The sequence below is a fragment of the Vicia villosa genome, linkage group LG3, assembly GCF_029867415.1.
Source record: "Vicia villosa cultivar HV-30 ecotype Madison, WI linkage group LG3, Vvil1.0, whole genome shotgun sequence".
Classification (NCBI taxonomy): Eukaryota; Viridiplantae; Streptophyta; class Magnoliopsida; order Fabales; family Fabaceae; genus Vicia; species Vicia villosa.
The window spans coordinates 29,460,328-29,481,802 of NC_081182.1; the positions used below are offsets into that span (position 1 = coordinate 29,460,328).

The following is a 21,475-nucleotide window of genomic DNA, read 5'->3' on the forward strand; positions in this document are numbered from 1 at the left end:
CAGTACTTGGATCACAGCTTGTCATGCCGTATGGACATGGCGTAATGAAGAAGAGCATAATGAAGATTATGTGCAGCCTTATGATCCGACTGCACAGATTTTGAAAAGATGTGTAGATTACAAGCAAGCCATGAGTCTGCATAGAGTAGTTGGTCATGAGAATAGTGAGAAGACTTCTATAGGTTGGATACCACCAGCCAAATCAATGATTAAGCTCAACTCCGATGGAGCTAGCAAAGGTGACAATGTTTCGGGATGTGGAGGAATTCTAAGGGATTATAAAGGAGATTGGAAAGGAGGCTATTCCAAATTTATTGGAAGGAGTAGTGCGCTTCTTGCGGAATTTTGGGGAGTCCTAGAAGGTTTGAAATTAGCTCAAAGATTAAACTACTTCAAAGTAGAGATCAACGTTGATTCGGCTCAAGTAGTAAAGGCCATCGAAGACGGAAAAGTAGGGGATGTGGATTGCGTTGCTATCCTGCGACAGATTTTGGAACATGTTACCCGAATGGAGGCTGTCATCATTACTCGGGTTCCTAGATCGTCTAACTCGTGTGCAGATTGTTTGGCTAATCGAGGCTGCATTGATAAGAACTTAGTTTATTATGAGTACACTCCAAGTTTCTTGGAGCATTTGTTGTATTTTGATAAGATGGGGTTTAGCAACCCTAGTGAATCCTTCTTGTAGTTTTTCTTTGTTTTGGGCCTTTCTTGCCCTCATCAATAGCAAAAAAAAAAACTAATAAGGAATCAATTATCACCATAATTATATTCTTATACTAATTAAGACTAATTAAACTATTTTCCACACTTTGATTGTATTTTTATCTTAACTATTTTCATAATTACTTTCATTTATTTTATTTTTATTTTTATTCCTATATTATATTTTTTTTCTTCAGTTTTCATTGTCTTTATATCTTTCAATACATAGAAAATAGGGGAATAAAATTAAACAATATGAATAATTTTTCAAATATAAATGCTTTTGTGAAAATAATAATTTTAATCATTAAATTTTCTAATCTAATATAATTATTATTACAGTTTTGAAAATATTATTAACAGATTTCATTTTTTTCTTATTTTCATAAGTGTTATTATGAAAAAGATTAATCAACATGATACTATGATATTATGTAAAGATTAATAAATAAAATAAATCTATTAAATTTATTAACCATTTTTTAAATAAATATATTTAATACAATCTACTTTTAATACAACAAAGTAGTATACTATCAATTTTACTTAATTATCCTAATTAAAACAATTTAATAATCTTTTTTAGTACCTAAATGTCATTTTGCGTTAAAGACTTATTAATTAAAAATTAATTCTACTATAATTATTATTAATGACAGACTAATTAATAGTATAAATAAATTCAAATAAGTGATTGAGATAAATAAGGAAATGCAAGAATATCTCTTCTTAGGGGGATGTGAAAAAAATTAGCGTTAATAGAGGTGCTAAGTATTGGGTTTTAATATTTTTTTTATTAGAAACTCTCCATTCACACAAAATTCATAAATGAATGGAGAGTTTGTAATAAAAAAATATTAAAAATTTAATTTTTATTATTTATTATAAATCAATTAAAAATAATATTTTGGAAACATGATTGTAGGTTAATCATTTTTGTGATAATGAGAGTTAATTTTAAAGTGGGTTAATTGAAAATGTGAATATTAGATTTTTTTAATGGAAAATAAAATTAAAAAGCTAAATACAAAATAATTATTTTTTTCTTTTACTTTTAAGAAAATGAAAAATAATTTACACTGACAACTAATAATTAATTGGATTATGCCAAATTACAAAATTATTTTTAAAAGATAGATTGATAATTTTAAAATTGTTTAAAACTATCTTCCGGTATCAATAAATATTTATTAAAATCTTTTTAATTGTTATTTCATAAAAAGATACTTATATTTATATATAATTTATAAATTTTGCTATAGTTTTCATTATTATTTAATCAATAATACTCATATTTAATTTAAGGGATATATTTAAAATATTAATTAATTAATTCAATTATATAAAAGAGAATGATTATATCGGAATAAGTTACAAATATTTTTATAAACAGGAAAAAGTTTATTGTTGATACAATTATTTTTTAAACGGTAATATGTTATAGATATTTTTATAGACGAGAAAAGTCAATTGTTGATACAATTATTTTTATAAACAGAAATAAGTTACGAATATTTTATAAACCGGGAAAATTTAACTGTTGATACACTTATTTTTATAAACGAGAATAAATTACAAATATTTTTATAAACGGGAAAAAGTCTACCTTGATACAATTATTTTTAAAAACGAGACTAAGTTACAAATATTTTTATAAACAGGAAAAAGTCAACGATTGATACAATAATGTTTATAAATAGGAGTAAGTTACAAATATTTTTATAAACGGAAAAAAGTCAATTGTTGATACAATTTTTTTTATATAAATGGAAATAAATTTCAAATATTTTTATAAATGGATACATGGGTCATAAAACGTTACCCCGCCCTGCAAAACCATAGATGTGAGACATGGAGGACACGCGGGCATTGCACCTTTTATGAATGAAAAAAAAAGTCAATTGTTGATACAATTATACTCATACATTCTTCAACGTAAATTCTATGTATATCATGACAACTACAACCTAAAAAATTAAATTGATATTTATATGACAATTATCATTTAAGACATTTTTTTCCTCTTAATTCGTATATATCAGCTTTGCGTGACCCGTGCGAACGCACAGGTCCTTTACTAGTTTTATTCTTAATTTTACTTTCAATTGGTAACAATGTTTAATTTTATTTTAGTGTCAGTACGAACCATCATCATAGTACCCAAATCCTTCAAATAACCTACAGAAATCTACCCTTTGCATCTCTCCCTATTCCTATAGAAAAACATATATATATATATATATATATATATATATATATATATATATATATATATATATATATATATATATATATATATATATATATATATATATATATATATATATTGTGAAAATCACAATTGGAAGTGCTTTCTTTGCTTATATGACTTTTTTAATAGTACAAATATTAGATGACTAGTTAATATATAATGTATATAAGATCTTTTAACCAACTGTACTATTTTACTTTTTACGAAACAAAACTTCAAAAATAGAAAATGACAATTCACAATTTATAACACAAAGACTATTTTAAGGTATGAATGAAATCTAATTATAGACACAAATCCTTACCGTATCAAATTGGATATATTTTATACATGACAAACAAATAAACTAAAAATAGAAAATAAATAATAAATTGTGCCTATAAAAACTTATTGTTTCATGATACACAATAATATTGCTTTTAGAGAACAAAACAATATGTGTAATCCTAGGATTGGGCTCTTTCTTATTGTAAGTTCGGTATTATTGTGTGCTTTCTCTTTTGCAACAACCATAGAATATGATTCAAATGCCATTATCATCAATGGTGAACGGAGAATAATAATATCTGGTGCAATCCACTATCCGCGTAGCACTTCTGAAATGTGGCCAGATCTTATTAAGAAAGCAAAAGATGGTGGTCTTGATGCCATTGAAACATATATATTTTGGGACCTTCACGAACCTGTTCGTCGCCAATATAATTTTTCTAAAAATCTAGATTTCATCAAGTTTCTAAAAAATGTTCACGAAGAAGGTCTTTATGTTGTGCTTCGAATTGGTCCTTATGTTTGTGCTGAATGGAACTATGGAGGTTTCCCAATGTGGTTACACAACTTGCCAGGGATTCAGCTAAGGACTGACAATGCAGTTTTTAAGAAGGAAATGAAAATATTCACAGCAAAGATTGTGACCTTGTGCAAAGAAGCTGGATTGTTTGCACCACAAGGAGGACCGATCATTTTGGCTCAAATTGAGAATGAATATGGGGATGTCATAACTAACTACGGAGAAGATGGGAACACATACATTAAATGGTGTGCCCAGATGGCTTTAGCTCAAAATGTCGGTGTCCCATGGATCATGTGCAAGCAAAACAATGCTCCATCACCTATTATCAATACATGCAATGGCTATTATTGTGATGATTTCAAGCCAAACAATCCTAAAAGCCCTAAAATGTTTACAGAGAATTGGGTTGGTTGGTTCCAAAAATGGGGTGAAAGGAAGCCACACAGAACTGCTGAAGATGTAGCATTTTCAGTTGCACGTTTTTTTCAAAAGGGTGGTGTCCTCCAAAACTATTACATGTACCATGGAGGAACAAATTTTGGAAGAACCGCGGGCGGTCCATATATTATCACAGCATATGACTATGATGCACCACTTGATGAATACGGTAACTTAAACCAACCAAAATGGGGACATCTTAAAAATCTCCATGCCGCCATAAAGTTAGGAGAGAAGGTTCTCACTAATGGCACTGTTATAGAGAAGCAATATGGAGATTCAATATATTTGACTACTTATGCAAATAATGCCACTGGACAAAAAATTTGTTTTTTGAGTAATTCACATAATTCTAAGGATGTTGAAGTTGATCTACAACAAGATGGAAAGTATTATGTGCCTGCTTGGTCAGTGTCTATTCTCCAAGATTGCAACAAGGAAGTTTTCAACACTGCAAAGGTTGATGCACAAACAAATGTTTATGTGAAGAAACTATCTACAAAATTAGGAAACTCACTCATTTGGACATGGGCATCCGACCCCATAGAAGACACCTTACAAGCAATAGGGACATTTAGTGCTTCTCAACTTTTGGAGCAAAAGAGTGTTACCGTTGATGCTAGTGATTATTTGTGGTACATGACCAAAGTTCTAATCAATGAAACATCCATTTGGAATAATGCAACTTTGCAAGTGAACACAGCAGGCCATGTTCTTCACGCCTATGTTAATGGACAATATATTGGCCCACAGTGGGGAACACATGATAACCTTAGTTTTACATATGAAAGATTGGTTTCATTGAAACAAGGTACCAACATTATAAGTTTATTAAGTGGTACAGTTGGTCATGCACATTATGGTGCCTCCTTTGATATGAAACAAACCGGTATTGTTGGGGGTCCTGTGAAACTCATTGCAACCAATTCAGGAAATACTTTGGATATATCAAAATCTAGTTGGTCATACAAGGTTGGATTAAATGGTGAGGCTAAAAGATTTTATGATTCTAAAATTAAAAATGGAGTTCAATGGAACATAAATAATGTTGCTGTGGGAAAACCATTAACTTGGTACAAGACTACTTTTAAGACCCCTGAAGGTAAAGACGCTGTAGTCTTAGATTTCACAGGCCTTACAAAAGGACAAGCATGGGTTAATGGTCAAAGTATTGGAAGGTATTGGCCTACAATGGTGGCTGACAAAAATGGATGTGATAATAAATGTGATTATAGAGGAAATTATGGAGCTGATAAATGTTTGAGTGGGTGTGGAGAACCATCTCAAAGGTTTTACCATGTGCCAAGATCATTCTTAAATAATGACACAAACACTAACACATTGATTTTATTTGAGGAAATGGGTGGAAGCCCCTTTAATGTGTCTGTACAAACAGTTACAATTGATTTTATATGTGCAACAACAGATTATGGAAAAACCTTAGAACTAAAATGCCCTGATGGAAAGACTATATCAGAAATCCAATTTGCGAGCTATGGAGAACCACAAGGAAAGTGTGGATCATTCCAAGTAGGTGAATGGGAATCACGTGACAGTGTTGCAGTGGTTGAAAAAGTATGCACTGGTAAACAATTATGTTCAATAAACGTGACAAGTTCCACATTTGGAATAACTAAAGGTGGCACAAATGGTCAACTAGCTGTGCAACTCCTGTGTGATGGCTCTGATCCTGATGATAATCGTGTGCAATTTGTTCACGTGTAGTTATATATTTTAATTTTTGGCATAATTATACCAGGGGTCCTTTAAGTAATTTTATTGTAACCAGTCGGTCCCTTAAGTTTTTTTTTTGTAACAACTTGATCCTTTAAGTTAACAAATGTGTGCACAGTTACCCTTTTTCAATCTATCATTTAACTAATCAACTAAAACACATAAAGTTGTAACAAAATGCATATATTAACATCCTAAATACATAAAGTAGCATCCAAAAAAATATAAAGTTAGATCTTAAAGGACCAACCTGTTTTAAGAAAATTACTTAATGTACACTAGGATTCTTAAGTTCCTGAACATAGGGGTGTGTAAAGCAAAATGGGCGTTGGCCTTAGAGCATCTTCAATGGAGGTTACTTAATGTACAATAGGATTCTTAAGTTCCGGAACTTAGCGTTTTTACCATTGGAGTAGATACACGTGGCGTTCTCGTTGCTTAAATATTTGTGTAAGTTACATCATGAAGCAATCCAAAAAGTGGGTTGCTTAGCATTAAATAATATTAATCTTGATAATTGGTGGGGTCAAACATAAATTGATTGGACCACGTATATATTTTTTATTCAAATTACCATTGGAGTGAAATTGGTTTAAATTGTTTAAATGTTACTTAAATACAATGTGGCAATTGGCCTCACAAAAAATAGCCCAAGCAACCAAAAATAAGTTATCTCATTAGAGATGCTCTTAGACTATCTACAATGGTTTATGGATTCAACACCATTCTTTTTCACTTTTTATACTCTACATCATCTTCTCTCTCTTCCACCTAATAATTCAACACTCATTCAACTTTAACTCACTACAATGATTTTAATAAAATTCAACATCCTACCTCACCACTTTTATTTCATATACTTATTTTCTTTTATTTTTTTTGTTTTTGTGATTATATATTATAATAACAATTATTGATTGAAATTAAATTAAAATAATTAAGAGTTAATTAAATTTATTTTAATTTATTTTAATTTAATAACTTATTTGAATTTTATTTTTCTAATTTTATATTTTTAATTAATTTTTTTGTTGCAAGTAATAAAGACGAGATATAGGGATAGTCATTATTAAAACAAATAAAGTTACAAAACTTAAAATACAATACAGTAAAATAGAATTTTGGATGTTAAAAGGGTTATTATTGGAATCATTTCACTAAAAAGATGTTTAGAACTAGAAACAAGAATTTATTGGAGGATAAATAGAAAAACTAGAGAGAAAAAAAAGTAGATTTTTTGTGTGTCCAAATCAAATGAACCAAATCTCTATTTATAGACAAAAAAAATTACTCCCTCCGTCTCACAATAGGTGTCATCTTTGAGATTTTCACACTTTTTAAAAAAATAATTAATTATGTTGATTTCAATGATAAAGTGAGTCTCATTTATTAAAATAACCTTATTAATAATATGTAGTGGAGTACTTAAATGAATTAAAATACAATAAAATTAGTGAAAATAAATAATAAATATTACATTGATATTCTAAATGGACAAATAATTTGAGACAAATAAAAATTGGAAAGAGAACACTTATTGTGAGACGGAAGGAGTATGAATTTTGATGAAAATAAAAATAAATAAAAAATTGATTTATTATAAAATAATTATCCTAAATAATTGTGATGAAATAAAAACCTAAATAATCAAAATAAACAATAAAATGTTATAAAGTATATGATATGGTCTCTACTCCCTTTCCATTCAACAGGTTGAATATAGCCACAACAAGCATAAAACTCATCCTCCCAAAACTTCTCACGGCTAAAGGATTTCTACGGTTTTCTCATCTTTCATGGTTCACGGTTTATGGTAAGAATGAGATTCATGGTTTTAACAATAACAAGCAACATATCATACAATGTAACAATAACACAACAACATTGTGTAATGCTTGTTTCTGGATATAAAACTAATAATAATAATAATAATAATAATAATAATAATAATAATAATAATAATAATAATAATAAAAGAAAAAATGAAATTGATTAGTAAGGTAACTAATAATACTACTACTAACAGTGATAAATAAAACAAAATTAAAAATAAAGTATAAAATAAAAAAGATGCTTTCAATTTTTAATGATAATTCAACTTAAAAGGTTATTTTAACTTGAATTAGAATTAAAAATAAAAAAGCCAAAATTAATATTAAAAGAAATAATCACAAAAACAAGTTTAATAAAAATGAATTATTTTTGAATAATAATGACGATAAAAAACTAATGAAAATGGATTGTATTTTTGATATTTTTGAATAAAAGAGAAATAGAATACAAATTTGACTATAAACTTGAATTAAAAAGGAATGAAAATGAGACTTACAACCTTGGACCTGAAAGAGACTTGAATCAGACAAATGATTTGAACGAACTTAGCAAATGACATGTCCTCATGAATTGTAACATCATATAAAATCAAACAGTCAAGAAATGACTTATAACGTTTCACACAATTTCATGACCTTCTAAGCATAATATAAAATCGATCCTTGACGCAAACTTGTAGATAACGCTGTTTGTGATGCTATGCAAAAATAATCGCCTCAAAATGTTGAAAATCGTGGAAGTTATGGTCCTTGCAAGTTGAGAAACAGTCGACTGAAATTTGGTTGAATCCACAAAGTGACCTCTAAAGTAATCGGATTTTTGATGATCTTCTACACATAATTAGCTCCTGACTTGAACAGATGAATTGGAGAGGATGTCGAGGAGATTCATATACCCAAAGAATCGCTCGAAAAATGTTGAATAATGAAGAAGTTATGAATTTCTGAACTTGAACTGTGAAATGTTGATTTTTAGGTCAAACTGTTTTGAATCAATTGACATAGCTTGATCTTTCTTGCAATCCACGACATGCTGATGCACACTTCCATTTAAAAAACATGGTCGAGGAGACTGTGCTTCAAATCCTTAATTCATTTCCTAGCTTGCATCAGAACAAAAGGAAAACAAAGAAAAAATATTTTTGTTATTTTGGTTAGATGTTAGTGAAACATAAAGCATAAAAGATGCAAAAATGAAATGCATGGGGGGTGCAAATGATGAGAAATCTTAGGGGTAAAATTTAGAGTACAACACACATCAATTAAAATCAACTCTAAATAAAAAAAACAGATTACGGGGATTTTAAATCCCGTTTAAACTTTCCAACCATGACCAAAAAGCGATTTTCTCAGTTACCTTATGGAGTATCTGGAAAGGGAGAAATAATCAGGTTTGGAATCAGGTGGAAGACTCTCCGACGCTCATCTGTCAGCGGGCAAATCAGTTGTTGACAGATTGGAAAGAAGCTCAGAAATATCGCCTCAACAATGAGATTATTACTTCACCGCCAGCTATTATCAGATGGGAAAAACCGCAGAGGGGCAGATTTAAGTGCAATATTGACGCCGCTTTTTCTCATAATAAGGTTGGTTTTGGTGCGTGTATTAGAGATGAATTGGGTAATTTCATTGTAGCTCGGACTGAATGATTCTCTCCTTGCACCGATGTTGTTATTGGCGAGGCTCTAGGCCTTCTGAAAGCTGTTAACTGGGTCCATGATATGGGGTACGACAATATGGATTTTGAATTAGATGCTAAGCGGGTTGTGGATAGTGTGACCTCTCCGAGACCTAATGACTCGGATCTAGGCGCTATTACGGAAGAATGTAACCGGTTGATGGTCCTCTTCTTTAGGAACTCTCATGTTAAGTTCGTTAGAAGACAAGCTAATGAGGTTGCTCACGCTCTTGCACGGGTGGCTCCATTTATGGCTAGTTTTCATAATTTCTATGATATTCCAACATATATTCAGAATATTATTATTAATGAAATGAGTTAATTTTCCCCCGTCAAAAAAAAAAATCCCGTTTAAACTTTAAATAACTTAAAAAATAATAAATTTTTACAAACAATTAATCAAACAATAAATAGAGTAATGGGTAGGTGATCAAAACTTTATCCCTGAAACAACATTGTGTGCTATAACAATCAACGTACATATACTTTAATTATAGAAATTTATAAGATTAATGATTTTATATGGAATGAAGAAATGGTATGTGTCTGTCATTCCCACCAATAATTTTCTAACTTACTCAAAGCTATGAAAATTAAAAAGTATTGAAATATTGTTTATTGTATGTGAATATTATTTACAAAATTATATATTAGGGTTATAAAAATAACAATTTAAGCCATAATTTTGAACAAAGAAGTTAATATGCAAATAGTGTTAGTGAATTCATATGAATAATTGAATGCATTCAATTTTTATCAAATCAAGAATGAGAAACAATTCTTTGTAGGAGAAACAATTCAAATCAATTGTTTGTAGGAGGATCATGTAACTTGAGATAAAGAAGTATGCACAGGTTATGAAATGTAGCAGTCACACTCTTGGAAGGATATTTTGATATCTCTCTTAAGACTTGAAGCATATAATTGATAGAAAAAAACTTTTATAATCATCGCAAGACACCTCATAGCGGTATACATCAAATGTAAGATGTTATTTGTGAATAAAAATTAAGTTGGAAATCATAAAAAGAATTGTGGACTTACCTGGTTTATAAACACAATTAACTTGCATGGAAAATATAGAGGGCACTTTGAATTCTATTTGTATAGAAATTAGAAAACTAATCAAGATCTTACCCTAAAAAGAATTCTTTCTTAGTACATGTTTGCTTTTTCAATTGTTATTCAACTTTTCTTCAATTCCATCTTCAAAGGTTCAATATCAGACACTACGTCTTCCTGTTAAAAGTCTTAGAATAATATATGACCTAAACATGTGCATATAAGTGGGGGTAATCCTCATCCTACTAGTCGGTTTTGTAGGGTTGAGTTAGACCCAATCACATTTTTTAACATGATATCAAGAGCCTTGTTTAAGATTCGATGGGCCACCTATTATGGTTTCCGCTATCGGGTCACCCACAATTTATTTTCACGCTCCAGTTGTCTAGTCCTGAGCGTGAGGGGTGTGTTAAGAGTCCCACATTGGGAGAATATATGACATAAACATGTGCTTATAAGTGGGGGTAATCCTCACCTTACTAGTCTGTTTTGTAGGACCGGTTTTATAGGGTTGAGTTAGGCCCAACCACATTTCTTAACACATCCATTATGAAGTTATTGCAATTGTTATAGAAATTTATAAGATAATGATTTTATAACAATCAACATACATATATTTATAGGGACCTTCAATCTTTATTTTCGGTACACTCTTATTTTCGGTAAAACACCTTCGATCCTTATTTCTCTAAACCACACGACGGTAAATTACAATGATGTTTTTGTAACATTCGCGAGACTGCAAGTAGACGCGGAATATGAGTGGTAGAACACGTTCACGATTTCATCAATTCCTCATCTTTTCTCTTTGGTGGTGAGTTACTTTTCATCATATTCTTTTTACTCCTATTTTTGTTGTTGTTCATTGTCTTTTAAAAACTCATATTAATAATTTTTATTTCTTCTATTTGATGACTTTGATGTGTAGTTATTGCTAGTTTATGATTAGAATGTAATTCAAAAGGATCAATTTTTAAGTTACCCAACTTTTCTTAAAACCTAATCATACAATAATTGATTATAAAAACATGCAATGTTCTTTAAAATTCCCTCTATTTTTCATAAATGTAATTATAATGTACACTTTTGAGCTCTAATGCATATATATATATATATATATATATATATATATATATATATATATATATATATATATATATATATATATATATATATATATATATATATATCATATGAGAATGACATATTTATATGAGAACGTGAGAATGAATCAGAACCATTGAATTTTAAAATAAATGGTGGAGATTATGGGTGAATCTTTTTTTCTCTCTCCTACATTTTGAAATAAATAATGTAGGAGAGAGAAAAAAAGATTCACTCATAATCTCCACCATTTATTTTAAAATTCAATGGTTCAGATTCATTCTCACATTCTCATTTCATATAAATATGTCATTCTCATATGATATGCCATATATATATATATATATATATATATATATATATATATATATATATATATATATATATATATATATATATATATATTGTATCTTAAGGTTTTGTTTGGAGTTTGGAGGAGAATGGAGGGGAGGACTTAGGAAAATAGGAAGAATAGAGTGAAAAGAATAAAAAGATTTTGGGTAGGAGGATTTTGAAGGGTTTTATTTTATTCATAACATCAAAAACCCCATAAAAGGGGAACTCAAAAATTGTATTGAATGAGGGTTTTGAAGGGCTTACATAAATTTTTTAAATATCTTTTATGTTGTTATACTATTCTGAAAATTATTAATTAGTAATGATAATGACCCTTTTATCATTCTAAACAAAATTATTTTTTCAAAAAATGTCAAATATTTTCCTATATTTTTTAAAACTTTCTTTTTCGGAAGCTTTCCTCTCCCCTCCCATCCAAACTCGCAAACACAACCTTAAGTTGCAATTAAGAATTAATCATAAATAATGATGATATCAACATAGATGCAACATATCCATTTTTACTCATTTTTGTGCATTAACTCATGCACCTATAAATATGGGTTTCATTCCTTCATTTCATGATATAATATATATATATATATATATATATATATATATATATATATATATATATATATATATATATATATATATATATATATATATATATATATATATATCAAATATTTTCAGTTAAAAAAAGCTTTGCAAACACAACTTTTTCCTTTCTCGAATTTTCATCTTAATCATGTTCATGAAAAAACTTTTTCTGTGTATGATGATAGATTGTGAGGACATATTAGAGATCTAATTGTTCATTTGAAGTGTGTATTTCTTGCAAGAAGGAACTTTATCTTAAAGAATTTCAAAGGTTTGAAATTTCTTGAAGGAAAAAGAAGAAGAAGCTTTTCTCCATTGTTGTGGAGTTTTTATGTGGAATTGTCAACTTATTGAAGAGAATGAATCAAGGCTTGTAATTTCGAGATTGAGTGAAGATCATCGAATTGTCAATATTGAAGTCCATCCGAGGTTGAAGACCATGATATTGGTAAAGATCAAAGCTTTAGTGGTGGTAGCTTGGTGCAAACAAGATATATTAAGAAGTAAGGAAAAAGATAGTTTGGATTGTTATGGTTTATCTTATGCTTATCTGAATTATTGTAATACGAATCGAACTTAATTATCATATTAATGGAAGACACAAATTTTTTATGGTTCACCGTCGAAGACTAGACGTAGGTGCCTGCGAGTAAAATAGCACCGAACTACTTTATATCCCAGTTCTCTCCATGGTTCAATTGCACGCTTGAGTTTAGTTGTTAGATTCATCCCTTAGAAGTTCATGATTCATAGGTTTATTGTGTTCATAGTCTTAATGATGTGGTCGCATGATTCATTTATTGTGATGCGGTCAAGATAAACTCATAATGACGCGGCCACCTGATTCCCTTTGAGCGGGATGAAGGAGCAAGCATGTGGCAAAGCCTCAATGTAGTCATCCACGTCTGCCCAGTTAGAATGGCGTGGAAAATGCTAGAGGATCAATGTCGAAAAATGGTTCAAATGACATTGTTAGTACCATGGTTTTAGGATTGGCACAATTTTGCTAAAACATGGTTTACTGCATATGTTATGGAAGATGTTCCAACATGTTGCTCAGGAAAGATGTCCTAACAGATCTTGTGACATATTATACCAGAATGATGTACACGAGACTTTTGAGGCAAAAGAACTAAAGCAAGTGCAAGATGTACTTCCCAAAGTGCCTTCTTCTTTCTATCTGTGTGCTTCCCAAAGCCCAACTGGGGTCCAACCAACTTGTGCCACGTCCCAAGTCAGCTGCCACCCACTCACGTGTAGCCCACCCTTCTCCTTCCCAACGACTATTTCCTTTTCCTAACACGCCACCTTCAATGCTTGGGACAGATTCCACTTTGCCAACTTGCAACAGTGTGTCACACAGTACCCAAGAAACAGTCCCACCCACTCAGCAAATTAAAACAAATTCAAACTACCATTTTGCCAAATTTTTGGATGACAATTTCTTTGTACACCTATATGAAGGTGGGGAAAAACACAAGAAGGGGGTTTGAATTGTGCTCTTCAATATTTATTTCCCTTTCTATAAATCTTTTCTTTCTTCTAGTATCTCATCTTCTTGGATATGCTTTGGATAATATTGTGGAAGTATAACAATGCATAACCAATGAGATATACATTCATTTAGTTTATTTTCTTCCTCAGAACTTCTGACTTTGCTACGCACAATTCTGAATAAGGACTGCATGGAAATTCTGGGTTAAATGAAGGTTCAGAAAGTAAAAGACGCATTCATTTTTATCCTGGTTCACCTTCTCAACAAGGCTACCTCCAGTCCACCCTCCTCGGGTGATTTTGCCTCTTTCCATAAAGGACATCCACTATAATCAATCTTGATTACAACTGCACAAGCAACCTACTTGTGACTAACCATCCACACAAGCTACCAGCGAGTGACTAACCTTAGATGATGAATCGTTCAGTGATATCAGTAAGATATAACGTTCATCAACCTAGAAACTCCTGCACAAGCTACCCGCAAGTGACTAACCCTAGACAATAAACCGTTCAGTGATCTCAGCAAGATATAACGTTCATTGACCTAGACACCTCCAATAGTCTAACTAGACCTCTTGGACATCTCAAGTATCCAAATCAGAAGGATACTCAAGGAATACCAATTCAAATAAGAATTGTTCTTACTGAGACTTACAGGAATGCTTCTTACATAAGCAGATTACTCCTACATGCTTTAGGTACATATTGTTTGACACATTGACAATTAACAACTTTTGGTGTCTAAACAATAATCAGAAGTTTTAAGGGATAAACACAATGTATGCAACAACTATTGTGTTTTACATATTCTTACAAGAGTTAGAATATCTTGTAGTCTTCTTTGCTTCATCTTCTAGTTGAGATTTTTTTTTCTTTGTTTGATAAGCATAATATCGGCTTCTTGATTTGGAATGCTTCTTAGATTTCTCCATCATCATTCTTCTGAACACTGACTAAGAACAACAGCTCATGCTTCAGATCTCTTCTTGATTTGATCTTCATCTCCATCTTTTGATGTTGATCATAATGCTCTTGATGAGCGAGTAACACTTTCATGAATTTAGACTTAATAATTTCACCGTTGAGCAGCAATTCCATATTCATAAGAATTTCTAAGTCATTATAATATAGAGTGTGTGATCATTTGTTTTGGTGTTTTCTTCTCATGTAATTCAAGCACTCATTACTCCATTTGAGCAAACTGCATAACAAGCATAATTCCCTTTTCTTCCTTGAGTTTTTCTTCACATAGGCTTATTGCTTGTATAATGCTTTTGTTTACTCATTACTCACTTCATAAAATGCATTGCCTCTTACATGTATTCTGGTGCACTGTATTGCCACACACTTCAAGTTTGAAGTTTGCTCTTTATATAGATTTGGTATAATACCGTTGGAGCATAGCCGTTGAAACTAGCAATTAATGCTTTGTACACATTTCCACGGAAAATCTTACTTTTGGTGTGATAATTACTGTTTGTAGCGTGTATTCTATATTTTCATTTTTTCAAGACGTAGCCAAGATAGATATCATCATTGTTTCTACTTCGGGCACTATGATTGCATGCATGTGACTTGATTGGAACGTTTTACGATGTTCTTCTTTCTGATCATTGGATCCCATTTACTGATCTTCTTCTTTCTTGTTGCTTTACTGATGTTTCTGATTTATTATTTTTAAACACGTCTGAAGCTTATGAAGTCTTCTACTTTCTTTAGTCTTCGGAACTTCTGATTCAGCAACTTCTGAATAATTCCCAACAGAGGATTTCTGATAGAGTCATTTGTTCAATCAATGAAACCATTAGTAATAAAATTGTTACTAACAAAATCTATATTTGTTATCATCAAAACTAGATTTTGAATATAGTTCTCAATCTTGTTCTAACACTATATAGGGTGAAAAACACTCCTGAAAACCCCAAAATACCCTTCGGAGATGTATCTCCGAAGGCACTCATATCCCAATTTTAAAGATTTCGGATATGCATCTCTGAAATCACCCCTCTTTGAACTTTTTTATTTAAACATTGGGTTTATAATGTCAGGTGTTTTTTCGGATATGCATATCCGAAAAAACCCTTCCAAAAACTTTTTGAAATATTGGTTAATTCGAATATGCATCTTCGAAGTATTCCAATTTTTATTTTATTTTATCTTGAAATAATAGTTATTTATAATATAGTTATAATATAATTAGAGTGAGTTATTATTAATAAAGAATAACTTAAATACAAATTATTATAAATAAGGAATAAAAATATTAAATAAAATTTTAATCTATATAGGGGTATTTTAATTTATAAGCATTATAATTTTTAATTTATATTAAAAAAATTAATTAATTTTATATGAGAATAATGTGTTGATTTAAATTTTTAATCAATTATATATCTTGATAAAAATGGTATATATTTAATTATATATCTTGATTAAAATGGTATATATCTTTAATTATATATCTTGATTAAAATGGTATATATTTAATTATATATTTTGATTAATACAAGTAATTATACTATTAATACAATTGATTCACCTTGATTTTAATTTTTAAATAAATATTGAGTTTTTTCGGATATGCAAATCCGTAATTCACAAGACCAAAAATTGGGTTATTTCGGATGTGCATCTTCGAAGTCACCTTTTTTTCCAAAAAAAAATGTGTCTTCGAATGTGCATATCCGAAATCACCTTTTTTATATAGAAAAAGATATTTTCGGAGATGCACATCCGAAATATATGGGTATTTTAGATATTTCACCGCGGATCTGTAAAAAGACATATGAGTGTATAAAGTTCGGATTTCCCCTCTTTTCAGCCCAAACCCAATTCCCTTGACTCCACATCCGGCCCATCTCCTTTCCTATTGCCTAATAGCCTCTCTTCCATGAAACTGAGGACAAAGTTTCTATTGAGGCAATGAGTATTGATAAGAAAACAAACAGGCTCATTGGAGTGAGAGAAGACAATTTGTGTTATTAAAAGACTTTATCACTAATTAGAGGTGGTATTAGTATTTTTAGCTAATTATAGTGTTTATGTTTTATTTAATCAAGTGGCCCATGGCCCATTTAGCTTTGTAAAATCCTACTATATATTGTACTAGGTTCTATTGCTGAATGAAGTAAGAAAAAAGTTGTTTTATGATTTTATCTCCTATGAAACTAGATTTAGCTTAGTGTAATCTATCACATAGCTCTATTTGTAAGTAGTAATAATGCAAACAAATGGGCACTTATTCCTAAGTAATAAAACTACATAACATAAGATCTTCCCCTACCAAATCGCTACCAAATGGAAAACAAGTCTTCATATAAAAATAGGATAATGTTGCATACAAAAAAGCTCGAACCCGACCACTCTTTTGGTTCTTTACTAAAAAAACACAACGTTTTTATTTTAAAAATAACCCTTAATGTGATCAGAGCTCACAAACAATTGAGCTTTCCGCAATAAATCTCATCTAAAGTCATCAATAATGCTCCTAACAAGAGTCAGCTCAAATGGTAAATAATTAGAACACAATCACATCACAAATATCAAGCTCCTTCTCCTTCAACTAACACGAACAATGATCTGCCGGCAAGCTTTTCCCTCCCCTGAAATAAGCCAAAAGCAAGGGAACTATTCATAACAACGGATTTTCAGTCGCAGTATGCAAGATTTTATACTTAGTATTCATGTAATGTGCTTGAGAAGCTATTATCAACACTTAAAATCCATCAGTTACATACTTTGAAACAGTCCAGAACACATGAATGCAGAAGTTACCGCCTTTTTTATAATCAAAATAAAATATCAGACAAGCCTACTTAGAAACATATCATCACTAATAAGAGCAACACTTCAAGAGTAAGAAACTCTAACAAACCGTGGAAGGTCGGGGGACAAACCTACTTAGTCACATAATATCACTAATAAGAGCAACACTTCAAGGGTAAGAAACTCTAACAAACCATGGAAGGCAATTGCCAATAGAGAGGAGTTTATGTGGCGATGTGTGTTTGTACTATTTTTAATTCGTACAGCCATCAATCCCACACTACTGATGAGCATTGAACTCCAAAGTCCAAACAATTTTTGTCTTTGTTGCCTTTTTCCACACCAATCAAGGATCATAATGGACTGAGGAGACACTCTTTGTTAGATATGATGCATATTCAGTTTGGGAACTAAACTGATAAAATCTAGTTGGTTTGGTAAAAACTTATTAAGGTGGTACTTAAATTAGAAATTGGGCTCTGTGCACAAACTACTCTAAAAAATTGGACATATAACTCAATTTTTACCACCACCATTTTTTAGTTCTGCTTATGCTGTTTTTGTTTCAGAAATGCAAGCTGACTTACAAAGATAACAGCCATCCAAATTCCAGAATTCATTTGATTATTTAAAAATATGAAATTAAAAGCTTAAAAAAAAGTATCATATATGTAAGAAATAAATTGAGCCAATCAAATAGGTAAGGTTGTACCTTCAACTCCGGTAGTTCAATCACACAAGCACACTCAACAACGTTCACCTCAACACGTTCTGCAATAGAGAGAAGATAAGTAGAACAGCTGAGAATGTATCAAAATGCTGAAGTTAAGCATTAAACATAATATAAAATGTGCTTCCCGGTAAAAATGTTGATTAAAAATACAGTTGTTGTGGTAGATCAAAGGATATTATTATTTATTAATCACCAGATGTGAGGCATCCAATTGTCTCCACATTAAAGGAACCTTCATACATGCATCATTTGTCTGAATGTAAATAAAAACAAATAGAAAGAAGAAAATCATGAAATTTATGAACATTGATAGGATGATCCTTTATTAATTCAATAGGAAAGCCTAAGCTCATATCTGATATTTTCACAACTTAACAAGATTTCTTTACTCTGCAAACAAAACTGCAAATCATCTCCTAATATAAGATACAAAAAATCTCCAGCCCACGACAATCATTGTAAAAGAGATAGACCTGTTAAATTAAACATTGATCATGAAATATATGAACATTGATAGGATGATCTTTTTTTAATTCAATAGGAAAGCCTAAGCTGTTATCTGAAATTTTCACAACTTAAAAAGATTTATTTAATTTGCAAACAAAACTGCAAACCATCTTCTAATATAAGATACTAAAAACTTCCAGCCCACAGCAATCATTGTAAAAGAGATAGACCTGTCATATGAAACTAAACAAGGTACCCCCACTCATGCATAGCTGTTAAACAGATGAAAAATTAACTTCCCCTACATTCACGTAATGGATTTTTCTTTGTTAATAAAGCAGTCGCGTTGACTAGTTTACCTAGCAGCTTAATTGCGGCATTTAAGGTTCCACCAGTGGCTATAAGATCATCTATGACTAAGGCTCTTTCACCAGATTTCACAGCCCCGACGTGCATTTCTATTTTGTCAGTTCCATACTCCAAAGAATACTCTTCTGAGATAACCTCTCCTGAAAAGATAATTGAAACAAAACCATTCAAACAAATCAAAGATCTTCCCCATCACAGAAACACATTAGCATACAGAACTTAGAATTAGAATACCATATGAAATTCGAAGAGGCTATATATGAAGTTCCAAAGAGACTATACCTGGCAATTTTTTGGGTTTCCTCATTGGAACAAATTTTGCTCCAATCGCCAATGCGATGGGTGGGCCAAAAATAAAGCCCCTTGCTTCAACGCCTGCATTATGTTACAAACAAAGCCATCAGATACAAATTAGTTACTTGATTTGATTTGAAATGAATTGAAGAATACCTGCAACGACGGAGATGTTTTGATCTCTGTATCTTTCAACGAACAAATCAATGGTGTCTTTGAAAGCCTTTGGATCGAGAAGCAGTGTGGTTATATCCTGAAACATAATCCCTAACAATGGAGAAAAAATGAACCAAATCAATTATCATACAGCGAAAAACGAAGAGTGAAAATCTGGATCGGAGATAAAAGAGAGTATTGACCTGGTTTGGGAAAGTCGGGGATGATACGGATCGCGGATGAGATTCCGGCTATACGCGGGTCTTGAACTTGAGAATCCTTTGAAGCCATTACTGGAGAGTTACTCGCTGATCAACAAGAGAAGATTACGTTAGAGATTACGAGAGAGAGAGAGAGAGAGAGAGAGAGAGAGAGAGAGAGAGAGAGAGAGAGAGAGAGAGAGAGAGGGAGGGTACATGAAGTAGTGGAGCGCAGGGGTTGTAAGCGAATCGGAGATGAATTTGCGATGGTTAAGGAGTGTGGTGGGAATCTAAGAGAAGGGGGGAGAGTAGTAGTGACGGCTGGCCCAAACAACGATTGGAAGGAACACAACAAAAGCCTACTTGATTGCATTCTCACTTGCCTTACTTTACTACATGGTCATTGGTCACTTTCCTAATAATACCTTTCTGCCAAAATAATTTATTTATAAAAAAAATCTAAAATAATTCAATTTTTTTAATTGAAAAGAAAATTTAAAAAGAACAAAGCAACCACATAAAGATAAAGATATCAGTCACCAATCATCCACGATAAAATTAAATATGAACAAAGGTTTAAATTTTCGAAATTTTTTCAAGTATGTTTTTGATTCTGTGGTGAGAAGAATTGAGTTTAATTTTAGTAAAATGTAAATTGATTTATGTTTGGATAAATTGATATAAAAGTGATTTTTAATATTTGTCGTTGTTTGAGTAGTTTAAATCAAAATTGCTTTTAGATATATAATTATTAAATTGGATTTTGTACATACCAAAAATATTCAGGCCGACGTTGGAGCTCGGACTCTGTGATGAGTGGTAGTGGTAGGGAAATCGGCTTGTAGTATACAACCGAGTAGGTCGGAGCATTTCTCCTACTCAGAGTACCTCTCCAGCTCCGAGCATTTTCCCAAGTCCGAGTGAATATCCAGCCCTCATCTCGGCGGCCGGTTAACGCAGTCGGCTACGAGGGTTACAGGTACAAAGAAGCGTTTGGGACCATTACAGAGCGTTATGCCTCTTAAAGAAAGACAACGGAGGTTACGATAGTTGCCATTACTGTAGGACTCCAGGAGTCACTTCATTAAAGTTGCAGTTCAACATTTCAAAAGTATAAATAGGAATCCACTAAAAGGATAAACAAGACATATTCCATCTTGAGCTCAAGCATACTACTATCGTGCTGTTCGAATCCCAAAATAAACTCAGTCATCTTCTCATCGGATTTACTTATGGGAGGTAGTCCAAACGTGTTTTACAAGAATATTTGGTGCCCATCGTGGGGTCTAGGTAAAACTTTCCCATAACACACTAATACACATCCACTCTCATTCTGGAAATGTCTAGACCTTCGCCCAACAGTGATGACCCTCCACCGAATATGACACAAATATTGGCCATGGTGGAGGCCCTGAGACAGCAGAACGAGAACCTCTAAGACAGCGTCCAAACATTGCAGACTCAAACAGGGTGTGACGACG

At 31.5% G+C, this 21,475-nt stretch overlaps 1 protein-coding gene and 1 pseudogene across 1 annotated transcript; one reads left to right on the plus strand and one right to left on the minus strand.

The window, feature by feature from the left end:
* Window positions 1-3,392: 3,392 nt before the first annotated feature.
* On the plus strand, window positions 3,393-5,967 carry LOC131657785 (beta-galactosidase-like). Its single transcript, XM_058927146.1, has 2 exons — window positions 3,393-5,570; window positions 5,652-5,967. Exons 1-2 carry the CDS (start codon window positions 3,393-3,395, stop codon window positions 5,907-5,909), a joined length of 2,436 nt encoding a protein of 811 aa, XP_058783129.1. The 3' UTR covers window positions 5,910-5,967.
* Window positions 5,968-17,328: 11,361 nt separating this feature from the next.
* LOC131660828 (adenine phosphoribosyltransferase 4-like) lies at window positions 17,329-20,399 on the minus strand (annotated as a pseudogene).
* Window positions 20,400-21,475: the final 1,076 nt, after the last annotated feature.